At 36.5% G+C, this 13363-nt stretch overlaps 3 protein-coding genes across 3 annotated transcripts; 2 read left to right on the forward strand and 1 right to left on the reverse strand.

Annotated features, from left to right (window-relative positions):
• Positions 1–4474: 4474 nt before the first annotated feature.
• LOC105975203 (pyridoxal kinase) lies at positions 4475–8072 on the forward strand. The gene is made up of 13 exons (XM_088821692.1): positions 4475–4832; positions 4917–5025; positions 5315–5408; positions 5537–5641; positions 6169–6252; positions 6387–6460; positions 6682–6746; positions 6876–6939; positions 7047–7112; positions 7295–7351; positions 7448–7492; positions 7594–7647; positions 7795–8072. Exons 1-13 carry the CDS (start codon positions 4765–4767, stop codon positions 7933–7935), a joined length of 1026 nt encoding a protein of 341 aa, XP_088677818.1. The 5' UTR covers positions 4475–4764; the 3' UTR covers positions 7936–8072.
• A 932-nt stretch (positions 8073–9004) lies between these two features.
• On the forward strand, positions 9005–10398 carry LOC105973969 (glutamyl-tRNA (Gln) amidotransferase subunit C). Its single transcript, XM_012999017.2, has 2 exons — positions 9005–9225; positions 9320–10398. The coding sequence occupies exons 1-2, from the start codon at positions 9072–9074 to the stop codon at positions 10105–10107; spliced, it is 942 nt and encodes a 313-aa protein (XP_012854471.2). The 5' UTR covers positions 9005–9071; the 3' UTR covers positions 10108–10398.
• A 1331-nt stretch (positions 10399–11729) lies between these two features.
• LOC105975957 (heavy metal-associated isoprenylated plant protein 20) lies at positions 11730–12789 on the reverse strand. Its single transcript, XM_013001223.2, has 3 exons — positions 12616–12789; positions 12357–12432; positions 11730–12263 (listed from the first exon to the last, which is right to left on the reverse strand). Exons 1-3 carry the CDS (start codon positions 12685–12687, stop codon positions 11959–11961), a joined length of 453 nt encoding a protein of 150 aa, XP_012856677.1. The 5' UTR covers positions 12688–12789; the 3' UTR covers positions 11730–11958.
• Positions 12790–13363: the final 574 nt, after the last annotated feature.

A 13363-nucleotide genomic window follows, 5' to 3' on the forward strand; every position in this document is an offset into this window, starting at 1 on the left:
AAGGTGAGCGTATATATACACAAAATAACAAGCTATACAAGGAAACCTAATCAAATCAAATCCCTAAATTATGGATATAGAATATTAACATATCTAATCAAATCCCATAATAATGGATATAATATATATGATATCATATATATATATATGATATAATATATATTAACATCCCCTCAAACTCAAGTTGGGTCAACAGAGACCAAATTGAGTTTGGAAACGAGTGTGTTGAATCGACTTGGTGGGTGCACTTTGGTAAAAAGGTCAGCAGTTTGGGCAGCGGACGTAATGTACTGAAGGCGAAGAGTATTGTGTATCAAATGATGGCGAACAAAGTGACAATCATTCTCAATATGCTTGGTTCGCTCATGGAAAACATCGTTGTGAGCAATCTGAATAGCACTTTGATTGTCACAATGAATAATTGTTGCACTTTGGTGTGATACACCCATGTCAGTAAGCAACCACCGAAGCCATAGTAACTCTGAAGTAGTGTCTGCTAATGCTCGATACTCAGATTCAGTACTAGAACAAGAGACAATAGATTGTTTCTTACTGCGCCAAGAGATCAAAGAATCTCCAAGAAAAAAACAATAACCAGTGATGGATCGTCGATCGGTAGGATCACTAGCCCAGTCAGCATCAGAATAAGCAGACAACGTCAGCGAGGACTGAGCTGAGAAATGAAGACCATGAAACATAGTACCTTTTACGTAGCGAAGTATATGAAGAACGGCGGAGAAATGAATAGATCGTGGAGCCGCCATAAACTGACTAACATGATGAACAGCGTAAGCGATGTCAGGACGAGTAACAGTGAGATAAATGAGACTTCCAACCAACTGTCGGTAGAGCGTAGCATCAGCAAGAAGAGTTCCATCCCTAGGAGTAAGTCGAGTATTCATCTCTAGAGGAGTGGAAGCTATCTTGGTATCTGTAATTCCTGCGCGGGAGAGAAGATCAGCAGCATACTTAGCTTGAGAAAGATAGTAACCATCAGAAGCAGTGGTGATCTCAAGCCCCAAAAAATAACTGAGAGTTCCAAGATCCTTCATTTCAAAATGATGATGAAGACTGTTTGAGAGACTCAATGTCTGTAAGATCATCACCAGTAACGATCCGCCATAATTTACGCCCTTTGAGAAAACCACGCATTCCTTGGATCCACAGGGAGTAATTTTTACCATCGAGAATTGTGGGAATTGGTTGAGTGACATCGCAAAGAGCCATTGAAAAGGATTTTTTTTTTTTTTTTTTGAAATAACTCTAGGACCACTCCGTCGATGTTCACGATAGGGCGACTGTGGTGACAGAATATGAACACAACGCTGGTTGTGGATGTTACGACAGAAGAACCAAATTTTTAATTTGGTTTGAAGTTGGCTCTGATGCCATGTTACGAAAAGAATTGAGATGAAAATAATGTGTATTCTTCTCAATAGAGGTGAGGGTATATATACACAAAATAACAAGTTATACAAGGAAACCTAATCAAATCAAATCCCTAAATTATGGATATAGAATATTAACATATCTAATCAAATCTCATAATAATGGATATAATATATATGATATCATATATATGATATAATATATATTAACACCTCTAATACTTTGGCTCGGTATCACTTTAGCACATTCTACTATTGATTGAATCAATTAGCCCCCATGTACTTGAAAAATTATCTCAATGTGGCCATCGTGTTAGTTGTTAGACATTTGACCTTAACACTGTTTGATCTAAGCTCTAAAATTACAAAAACGACACATTTCCTAGTTTAAATAATTATTAAAAAATAAATAAAACAAAAAATTAAATAATAAAATAACAAAAAAATCAAGACAACGAGAAACATAGTCAACGGCGCCAGCTGTAGACGGCTAAAATTAATAAATTGGTAAATTAAATTAGTCAATTAAATTGTGTCTAATTTAATTTATGGTTTATCTTGCAAGACAAGTATATAAATAAACATCAATTAATTATTAGCCAATAGGATTATTTCTTCTCTTTCAAGTTATAAGACATAAATATCAATTTAATGAAAGCCAATCAAATCGCGCCACGTCATCAAGGAGACTTTATGTAGGACATTTATTCTACCACTATAAATAGAGACCCTCCCTACACAATTCAAAACACAAATCAAAAAAAAGGAGAAAAAATCGTAGAGAAAGTTCTCTCTACAATATTGAAGTCTATCATCAAATTGAAGGTGTTTTTCACCAAATCGAGGGCGTTCTTCAACAAATCAAGATCGAGCGTTCATCAATTGAAGGCATTTTTCACCAAATCGAGGGCGTTCTTCAACAAATCAAGATCGAGCGTTCTTCAAATCAAGATCGAAGGAAGATTGAAGGGCCAAATCCATCAAGAACTCCAAGATCTTCAAGTCAAAATCCAACTCCAAGATCTTCAAGTCAAAACCCGACCCGACTCCGAAATTCAAAGTCATTCTCATATAAATCTTGAGAGAAGAATCAGAGAATTAAATTAGAGTTTGTAACATGCAACGCAGATAAGAATTTGTTGCTACAAATTTTGGCACGCCCGGTGGGACATCTCTACCTCTTATCTCTTCTCTCTCTCGAAGATCCTCAAAGTGTTGCAGTGACTGCTCTACGTTTGCAATGAAGACTGCTACTTCGGATTCATCATGTGTGGGTTTAGTTACAAGGAGTATGGCTAAGAAGCTGCAAGCATCCTCCAAGACTAGCTCGACGCTCCCAAACTGTTCAGAAAGGCTTACCACCTCTTGCCAACACAAGCACAGACGTGAAAGGTTCAAAACGAGAGATTCTACAGCCCACGCCTCGTTCAACATCAAGCTACTCTGAGGTGGCATCCGTCATGACAACAAACGCTACAACCATGGAAGAGCAAATTGCAAGTTTAACAAAGGCCATTGAGGGACTCGCAAAGCATGTTCAACAACGAGATTCTCAAATTGCCAAGTTGATCAACATGATAGACAAAGTCGATGCTAGTAAAGCTGTGGAGAATCAGATAGAGGCTCAAGACGAAGTCGAGACATCCACAAAACAACAGCCATTTGAAAACGATAAGGCTCCAGCTCAAGAACTTCAAGTTTCTCCCGAATGGCTGATTCATGTAGATCAAGTGATGACGCTGATCAGAACTATCAAAGACAAGTTGGAAGGAAGCTCGAAATGATCATCACCCTATGTCAAGCCATACACACAAAGGATTGATGATCTAAAGATGTCAATGGGCTATATACCTCCAAAGTTTCAACAATTTGACGGCAAAGGCAACCCCAAGCAACAGTGGCACACTTCGTTGAGACTTACAATGATCTCGGGACGTACGGAGATCATCTCGTCAAGCAATTCGTCCAAAATCAGTGGTGTTAACTAATATTAACCCTCAAGAGAAAGGAGTAGTATATGTAATTTCCAAAATTTAGCAGAGGGTAACAAGTGTAATCTTAAACCCTCAAGAGAAAGAGGAGTATATGTAATTTCTAAAATTTAGTAGAGGGTAACAAATGTAATTTTAATAAATCAATGGCATTAACTGATATTAACCCTCAAGAGAGAGAGGAGTATATGTAATTTCCAAAATTTAGTCGAGGGTAACAAATGTAATTTTAATAAATCAATGGACAGATATTAACTAGGGATGGCAATGGGTACGGGTTTGGCGGGTCTTGGACCCGGAACCGACCCGTTTGGGGCGGGTCTGGGTCAGCTAAATGGTTCTGGGTCGGGTAATGGGTTTAAGTTTCTAGAACCGGATGGTTCTGGGTCGGGTTACGGGTCTTATCGGAACCGACCCAGAACCGACCCGTATATATATATATATATATATATATATATATATATATATATATATATATTGGATTTCATTAATCAAACTATCAATTTCCATTTTGTCTATATATTCTCATTTACCTATTTTCAATGTTTTATTTTTCGAATCTCATTTCTCGTGAGTAATATTTATCGTTACATGTCTTGCATTTTGAATTTTACTTATTATCAAAGTTAAATATAATTAATTGTAATTTTATTGTTCATGTTATATCACTTGTAGAGATTTTTTTAAGTATTGTATTTTAGTGTTGAGATTATTTCGTAAAAATATACAAGCAAAATGTTATGAAAGTTAAAAAATATTAAACTTTTTGTATGTTAATGGGTCTAGCGGGTCTGGCGGGTCAGAACCGTTTACTTAGGGTCTGGGTTGGGGCGGGTCTGGGTCTAAGTTAAAGCAGGTTGGGGCGGGTCTTGGGTTTATATATTTTTCGTGGGTCGGGTCTTGGGTTTAGGCAAACCCGGCCCAGAACCGACCCGTTGCCATCCCTAATATTAACCCTCATGAGAAAGGAGGAGTATATGTAATTTCCAACATATAGTTGAGGGTAACAAATGTAATTTCAATAAATCAATGGCATTAACTGATATTAAACCCCAAGAGAAAGGTGGAGTATATATAATTTCCAAAATTTAGTAAGGGCAATTACATCCAAGTTTAGAGAGCTACGTGTAATTTTGTAATCTTCTGCACTTTCTCACTTGCTGGAGCAATGGCGCAAAACCTAAAGCTGAATTACATCGTCACTGTATCAGTGAATTAAATTTTCCTTATTGCTCTCGCCATTGGAGCACCCAGCCAACCACGTAATCGCTAAATCCATTTCCGGATTCAGTGAATCTTTTATTTAATTGATTGTTGCAGGAATTTGTCGAAATCCTGGCAAATTATTCATCGAATAATTTAATCGGATTACACCGAACTATTTTATGCTGAAATCTGAATTCATCGGGAGCAGGATTCAATCAAAACTCAGTCAAAGTTTCTCCATTTTCAGGTAGGTTTTCTCTCTCTCCTCGTCTTCTGTAATGTGTTACTTATTTGTTTGCGTTAAGTGCTGTGATTCAATGGAAAATCTTAGGGCAAGGAGGGGGATACAGAAGTGTGTTATGGCGCCGCCGCCCATTCTGGCTTTAGCCCTGCCGTCGGAGACTGGTCGGGTTCTGAGTATTCAGTCTCACACTGTGCAGGTGCAATTTCAGTTTTAGGTTTTCTTATTTTACTTCTGATGGTATTGTGTTTGCTGAATGCTGAGGGCCTATCACTTGCTTTCTATTACAAGTGTTTATTTATTTTTTGTGAAATTCCAAATTATCGATTTTCATGGATGTTTCTAGAACTACTGAAAATTGTATGCAGACCGTAATGCATGTGCTCGTGTTTACATAATTTTAAGCTCATCTTTGTCTCTGTTTCATTATGATTATGAGGAGGGGAACTCCCGGTTGAATGAGCTCTAAGTTTTATGTTTAACACTAGGGATACGTGGGCAACAAATCGGCTGTGTTTCCTCTACAATTACTCGGGTACGATGTCGACCCAATTAACTCAGTACAGTTCTCAAACCACACAGGCAAGCTGCTTGTACCACTTCGTTCAAACTGTATTAGGCCTGAAATTTGGTGCTAGGTCATCTGTAAATTCATCACTCGTGCCATTTAGCGCAATTTTTTAGGCCTAACTAAACCAAGACTTGTGCAGGGTATCCTACTTTCAAGGGCCAGGTTTTGAACGGAGATCAACTTTGGGAGTTGATTGAGGGCCTCGAAGCGAATAACTTATTGTACTATACGCATCTACTTACAGGTATCCCAAAGTTTGATAGTTTAGTGCTCTACTGAAAGGAATTATGATTAATTGATTATGCAGTTATAAACAATTCAACGATCCTTCAAAGTCGAAGGATGATTGTTTTTTTAGTTAGGGCAAACTACAGTCACCCCCTAAGGTCAGATCAAATTACGAAAAAAATCCTCTTGTTTGGGTAATTACAACCACCGCCTCAACTATGTATTGTTTTACACATCCATCCTTACGGTGTCAAACTTACCTATTGAAGGAGGGGTTTTTTCGTAAGACGATACATAGTTGAGGGGGTTGTTGTAATTACCCAAACAAGAGGTTTTTTTTTTGTAATTTGATCTTAACTCAGGGAGTTGGACGTAATTTGCCAGGTTAAAACAGCAAGCTGGTTTTTTGACACGGAAATTATAATCTTGATAATATCAAATATTTTTGACTTTTTTCATTTCATCGTTATTATATTAATCATGCATGCTTATTTATTTTTGAACCTTGGACTTTCTTGTGACACAATTCATCGTGCATTGTAGGTTATATTGGTTCAGTCTCCTTCTTGAACACTGTTCTTAAAGTTGTCGCGAAGCTTAGATCTATCAACCCTGAACTTACATATGGTAAGTATACTAATAAGATCTGATTATGTTGTCATTTAGACTAATAACTTTGCTCAGAAATTACCGTTCCTAATTTGTTTGAAAGTGAGAACTTACTCTATTGCGATAGTTTTTAACCGAACCTTTCTTGTCAGTTTGTGATCCAGTGTTGGGCGATGAAGGAAAACTCTATGTCCCTCAGGAATTGGTATCTGTATACCGTGAGAAGGTATTTTTTTTCTATTTGGAAGTCGAATTTTTTCTTTCGCTAAGACAACCGATATTTAGTTCAAGTCGGGTTTTTTGTTCAACTGCTGAGCTTAGTTAATTGAACAAACAGATGGCTTTCTGTATTGAAGTTTAATTTACAAATTTTAATATTTTATATAACTGCTCGTCCGTCGTCAGATTCATATTTCAGTAAAATTGGTAATTGCCCCTTCTGAATAGGTTGTACCTGTTGCTTCTATGTTGACTCCAAATCAATTCGAGGCTGAATTGTTGACGGGTCTCAGGTATTCCTCTATCTATAACAACTCGTAAATCTGATCTAACATATCTTTATGATCACATGTTATTGATCTTATCGAACTCAGTACATAAAAAAAGTTGGTTCTTACGAGTTTTTGGTGGGAATTTGTCAGGATTGTATCCGAGCAAGATGGGAGAGAAGCTTGCAACACTCTTCATTCTGCCGGACCATCAAAAGTTTGTCTCGTGCTTTAAATCTTCAAAATAAGTTTTAATCTTGTTTCCATTAGGTTAATATTCTATATAAAATGTTCACGATTTACTATTTACGTATTGTATTTCAGGTTGTTATAACGAGCATAAATATAGATGGCAATCTTCTTCTACTTGGCAGCCATCAGAAAGAGAAGGTATTGAAATTCACAACTCTCTAAAAAAATTAACTCGTGTGGAGTATTACGTTTTTTGTGCTCGGTAATTTATTTTATGTATTTTAACTAACTCCTAGTTGTGAGCTATTCTTCATGAATCTTTCTCGTTAAATTCATTATATATATTCACATTCTTATTTGAATAAATTTGACTATGACAGGGTCAACCTCCAGTGCAGTTCCGGATTTCAATCCCCAAAATTCCCGCATATTTTACGGTATGTCATTGTCTGAACTTCGCCTCCTCCTAAGATTGTACATTGTTATGAGATTTATTTATTTTTAAATTTTTATAATGCATTTTCAATTTGCAGGGAACAGGGGATCTTATGACTGCACTTCTGCTTGGATGGAGCAATGTAATAATGCTTGGCAAACCTTAAATCGACTCCTTAATCAATCTTCTACATGTCGTCATGCACAATTTCTTATTCTTTAGTTTTTTTATTTTTAAATACAGAAATATCCCGACAACCTTGGCAAAGCAGCAGAGTTGTCTGTATCAAGCTTGCAGGTATTTCTGTTGCTTTTTGTTGGTATGCCGTATACATACCACTCGTTATTTTTCTTTATCGAGATCCTTTCCATTTGCTTAATAGCTGATTATTTCACGATATATTTCCTATGCTCAGTCAAAAAAATCATTTTGTGTTTGTCACAGGCACTTCTCGTTAGGACAATAAATGACTATACAAGTGCTGGACACGATTGCCGGTCGAGCAGTTTGGAGATTCGTTTGATTCAAAGTCAAGATGATATCCGAAACCCTGAAATCAAATACAAGGCCGATATATACAACTAAAATCATTTTGTTTCTGAGCCATCGAAATTCATTCAATAGAGCTGTTATATACATTATTACATTGAAGAATACGTGTCCTGAATTTCTCATTCATTTTTTTTGCCCTCGTATTTAAATATATGGAGCCTTTTCTGTTACCCAATGTACAAGTTGGAACTTATTGGTGGGCTTTGTGTACTTAAGGCAACGACGCACGTATTAATAACATTGGGAATTTTATAGTGTTATTAATACGTGCTTCGTTGCCTTAGATTTTTTAACGGATATCTTTGTCCGGTGGGTAGTGAAAGGTTAACATGAACCTTGTGTTCTTGGAGCTTCCATCTTTCACCATGGGGAATCGGTGAAAGAGAATTAAAGAGAGAAAAACCAAAAAGCTTCGGGGAGAGAGAATAAGATACATAAAAACTGGAGCACTCTTATTTAAAGAGACCGAAACTCGAAAGAAGAGTTACTCTATGCGTAAAATTATTTTCATGACTCAAATGCCATTTAAGAGGACGGTTAAATGGCAATTCCAGTGAAGAATATGCCGGAAATTGTTATTTCGTGCAAACTGCAATTAGAACAAAATTTTAAAGGGGGAAAAGTGCGAAAATGGAAATTTTCTAGGGGGCAAAGTGCATTTGTTCCAACACACTAACCTTCTTTTAAGAACAAAATGCACTTCACCCCCTACAAAATTCTTATTTTCGCACTTTCCCCCTTAAAGTTCAAAAACTCCCCCTTAAAAATATTATTTTGGTTGCACTTTGCCCCATTAGCCATTTTTTTGTGGGCATTGTGCAGCAAAAAAAACATTTTGAAGGGACATAGTGCAAAAAGATAATATTTTTAAGGGGTAACGCGCAACAAAAAAAAACATATAAAAGGGCTACGTGCAGCAAAAATACTCAATTACGATGAATAATCCATCGAAATTTTGATATGGGGGCATTGTACAACAAGAATAACATTTTGAAGGGGGACATTCACTTTTTTTAGGGGGTAAAGTGCAAAAAATAGAAATTGTTAGGGGGTGTTGTGCAATTTGCCCTTCTTTTAATGGTATTCCATTCTTCCCTAAAAGCTAATTACAGATTTGAACTATTTAAACACGGAAATCAACTTTGACCTGCGCATAGGGAGAAACAAAAATGGCCTGGAGGCTGTCTTCCCGCCTGCCCTCTCTTCTCCGCGTCGCAAAAACCCAACTCCACGGCGGCGTTCCTGCCCACAGATTGCTATGTTTTTCCGATCACACGTTCAGATATCCACAATTTCTTGCCCACTCTCACCCTTTATCCCAAGGTGATGTATCTTTTCCCAACAATCAACGTATGCACACCACCTGTTTGTTTTAATTACTCACAGAATACTTCAATGCTTTTTTCTCCCATTTCAGCTTCTCGCAAATACGCCCGAAGCAGGCCCCCAAGCTACGATCTTTTCGGAGGCAAAGTCCCAAACCCGAAAGAATTCCGAAAAGAGTGGGCCAAGCAAATGGAAGACGAAGAAGACCATCTCTGGACCGGCAGCGAAAACGACAGTGACAGCGAAAGGGACAATCACAGCCAGCTCAAGAGAGACATAAACAAGGCCAAGAAACGAGCAAACGATGGCATCGACGCTGATGACAGCGACGAATTACGCAGTGTATGGTCGGGCAGCGATGACGAAAAGACCCTTTGGACAGGCGATGAAGGAGATGACGAAGATGATGTGCCCACCGAGCCCTTTCCGAACGAGAAAAGCGATCAGTACATTGATGAGTTGTTCGAGTTTGACGAAAAACCTAAATATCGAACACTCACGCAAGCACTAAAAGACGAAGATGACCCTGAGGAATTATCACCTGGTAAGCTGGCTCGAAAGCTTGCTGTGGAGAACGCTTTGAAGAAACTGCAAAAAGGGCCCGATGGGCGGTACACTAACGTTTGGGAGGTTATGAGTGATTTGGATATTCTTGTCGGAGCGTTTGAGAATATTATTTCTGGTCCGGAGTACGAGGAGCTTAGGCAAGGTGGGCCCAAGAAATTGAACATGCAGTTTTTTAAGGATATTCAGGCTCGAATGAGAGATCCAAATTATAAGTTCTCGCCTGAGTTGAAGTTGAAACCAAAGAGCAAGGTGGTTTCGAGGAAGAAATGGCAGAAAGCAGAATCGAGGCGAAGAAAGGCGCAGAAGCGTTGACTTGTTTGTAAGTCGATCTACAAGAACCTTCCTTTTTATGCGCGTACAACGTTGTTTGCTTGTTTATTTGCATGTTGCCATGAATTCGTTCGAGTGTAGAAATGAGAAATGGTTTTGATTTTTTTCCCAGCATGGTTGAATACTTCCTAGGATATGATACTAAATCCATTTTCCTAGTGCATTTTTTTCTTCTTTTTTTGGTTTGCCACAATGGAAAAAAAATGATTGTAGGAGCAAATAATTGTATATAACTTGAACTTCGATCTAAGTCTAAAATAGTGTCCAAACACATACTTGTGGTGTTGTGTGTATGCAAACTATATTAGCAACAATGAATGTTGATTTTGCAATAATCATAATGCAAAATAACACACAAAACAATATGTATTAATGCAATATATATATATATATATATATATATATATATATATATATATATATATATATATAAGTTTCTTGGAGCTTTATATATGTTGATTCTGTACTATAGATCTATACAAATAACTACGCACTAAGTAGACATGGTTTAGTAGATGTTGCCCTCGATGAAATACACTGGGTGATTTTTAAACCATAGATAAGACGCACCCATATGTATATGTACTTGGTGTGTGGTTGATTGTATAGATCTACTGTTTAAAATCACCCGGTGCTTTTCACCGGGTGTAGAATCTCATAGATTAAGTACACACACATGAGTTTGTGTTATAATGTGTCGATTAATTATGTAAAATCAGCCGATGTATTTCATCTGATGTAGCATCTTCAAAACCCGTGCCATGAGAGAATTGATGACATAATCTTTTTTGAAAACTGCAACGCGTCTACGTTACCTTTTTTATATTTCTTTAATCCCTATAATGATGTAGGATTTAGCACACTTTTGACAGAGAATTAATTTATAGTTTATTTATAAGTGAGATTATTAATTAATTAATTAAATGCTAACCTTTGATATGTTTATTTTGAATTGCAAACCTAGCTAGTGGCTATGAGTGGTGTATTTGAATTAGGACAAAGAAGTGGCATCCAAATCAGTGTAACTGCTAACTACACTACATTGGGATCAATGCCCTAATTTCAGGAAATAATGTTGAAAATTAAATGTATTTTATAAGAAGAATTTTGAAAAATAGAGTGATCTTTATTTGTTTTAGTGAAGAATTCCTTTTTAATTTTTACAGCAGTAGTGATTTTTTTTACTGTAGCAATAAAATCATGTCTGGAGGAGAGACAAACTTTTGAGATTGTGTGGAAATTATTTTTGGAAAGCTAAACAAATTGATTGAATTATTTTAGCAAACTATCCCCTGAGAATTCATCATTATGGGATCTGTGTGCTAAGAAAATAAGTTTTGGGGGAATATTTGCTAATATTAAAAACCTAAAGATTTTTTTAATTACTCAAAATAACACAATGATTGTTTTCTACTCTTCACTTATCTATATTTCTTATAATTCTCTGTTTGGTCCTTCGAATCAATAGTCTTTCCGAATTCAAATGTTTTAGTGGAGCAAACTTTCTGAATATTCCAACAATAAACCCCAAAAATTGACCAAACATTGACAATTTAATTAACAGATGTCACAAAACACAGAAGTACATGAAATTAAAAAAAAAAAAAAAAAAAAAAAAAAAAAAAAAAAAAAGTAAAAAAGTAATCTGAAGAAGCAGGCAACAACACCAAAAATAGTTGTCCTGGAATTTTCATCAGATTATGAAAAAATCCTGAGAAAAAAACCAACTCATTCCACAACATGAAATTAATTAAACAAGTGTACAATATAATATATAATATAAAATAGTAATTAAACATAAAAGTTTAATATGAGATTAAATAAATAAAAAAATCACATAATAGAGCAGGCATTAGGGTTATCATCACTGAATAGGTGAGTGATTCTCTCTTCCTCGGCTGCATTCGGCATTAACGGGAAATTCGCCTGAGCGACGTTTCTAACGAAGCCGGACGGGGCCCGTTTGTCGTATGCTTGAGAAGCGTATGGATACTGTACGAGGTTGTAAGGTATATAAGGCCAGAATTCAGCTCTTGTTTTCCCAGTGTTCTTCACTCTCTTTAGCACCTTGTTTGGATCCACAAATCCACTCACCGTCACTCTGTGTTGCTTTCTGTTTACATCCACACTTCTCACCCCTGTAAATTATATCAATCAAATATATACATATATATATGTATGTATGTATATATATCTCATGTAGTTATAAACTTATATATAGATATATGTACCTTTCATGTTTTTGCAAGCATTCTTGACTCTTCTCTCACATCCATCACAGTCCATTTTTACTTTGATCTCAACCGTCTGTAACAAGAAATACCGAAACCCCAAAGAATATCAACATACGCAAAACAGTAGAGAGAGAGAGAGAGAGAGAGAGAGAGAGAGAGAGAGAGAGAGAGAGAGAGAGAGAGAGAGAGAGAGAGAGAGAGAGAGAGAGAGAGAGAGAGAGAGAGAGAGAGAGAGAGAGAGAGAGAGAGAGAGTACCTGCATTGGTTTCCTTTTGCCCCTTGTGCTGGTGACAGTGCAAAAGTTTGAGAAATAGTCAAGAGCTCCCATTTTCTTTTTTCTTTTTTCTTTGTTTCCTCTTAGGCAGAAAAGAAAAGAAAGAGGATTCTTGATACTTATACAAGTTTGAGAAGATGGTGGGACTATGCTATGAGTGTTAACAAGCTGTTTGTCTAAATTTAAAAAAATATAGGGTAAATTACGACCAACTCCCTGAGGTAAGGTCAAATTATGAAAAAACCCCTCATATTTGGTTAATTACAACTACCTTCCTCAACTATGAATCTTTTTACACGTCAAACCTTATGGTGTCAAATTCAACATAATCTTCTAGATTTCGTGGAATGTTCTCTAGTTTGTACTTGTTTTGTGCAGAACTGCAGTTTCTCATGCACCACATAGTGTAGAAGATTCCACTAAATTTAATACCGTAAGGTTGGAAGTGCAAGAAGATTCATAGTTGAGAGGTGGTTGAAAGGGGTTTTTCCGTAATTTGACCTTACCTCAGGGGTGGCTGTAATTTAGCAAAAAAACTATATATATGTATTGAGATATTTTAATATTGAACAGAAAAAGCAAATTACTTAATTAATAATATTGCCAAGAAAAGTGTGCTGCTAATGTGCCCTGAAATCATGATTAGTGGGTAAAAATGCTTTTGGATTTGATGATTAAATTAATGCTGATATGTTTATCAATTTTTTTTTTTTTTTTTAATTTGATATGT

The sequence above is a fragment of the Erythranthe guttata genome, chromosome 8 (genome assembly GCF_056151865.1).
Source record: "Erythranthe guttata isolate IM_541 chromosome 8, IM_541, whole genome shotgun sequence".
Classification (NCBI taxonomy): Eukaryota; Viridiplantae; Streptophyta; class Magnoliopsida; order Lamiales; family Phrymaceae; genus Erythranthe; species Erythranthe guttata.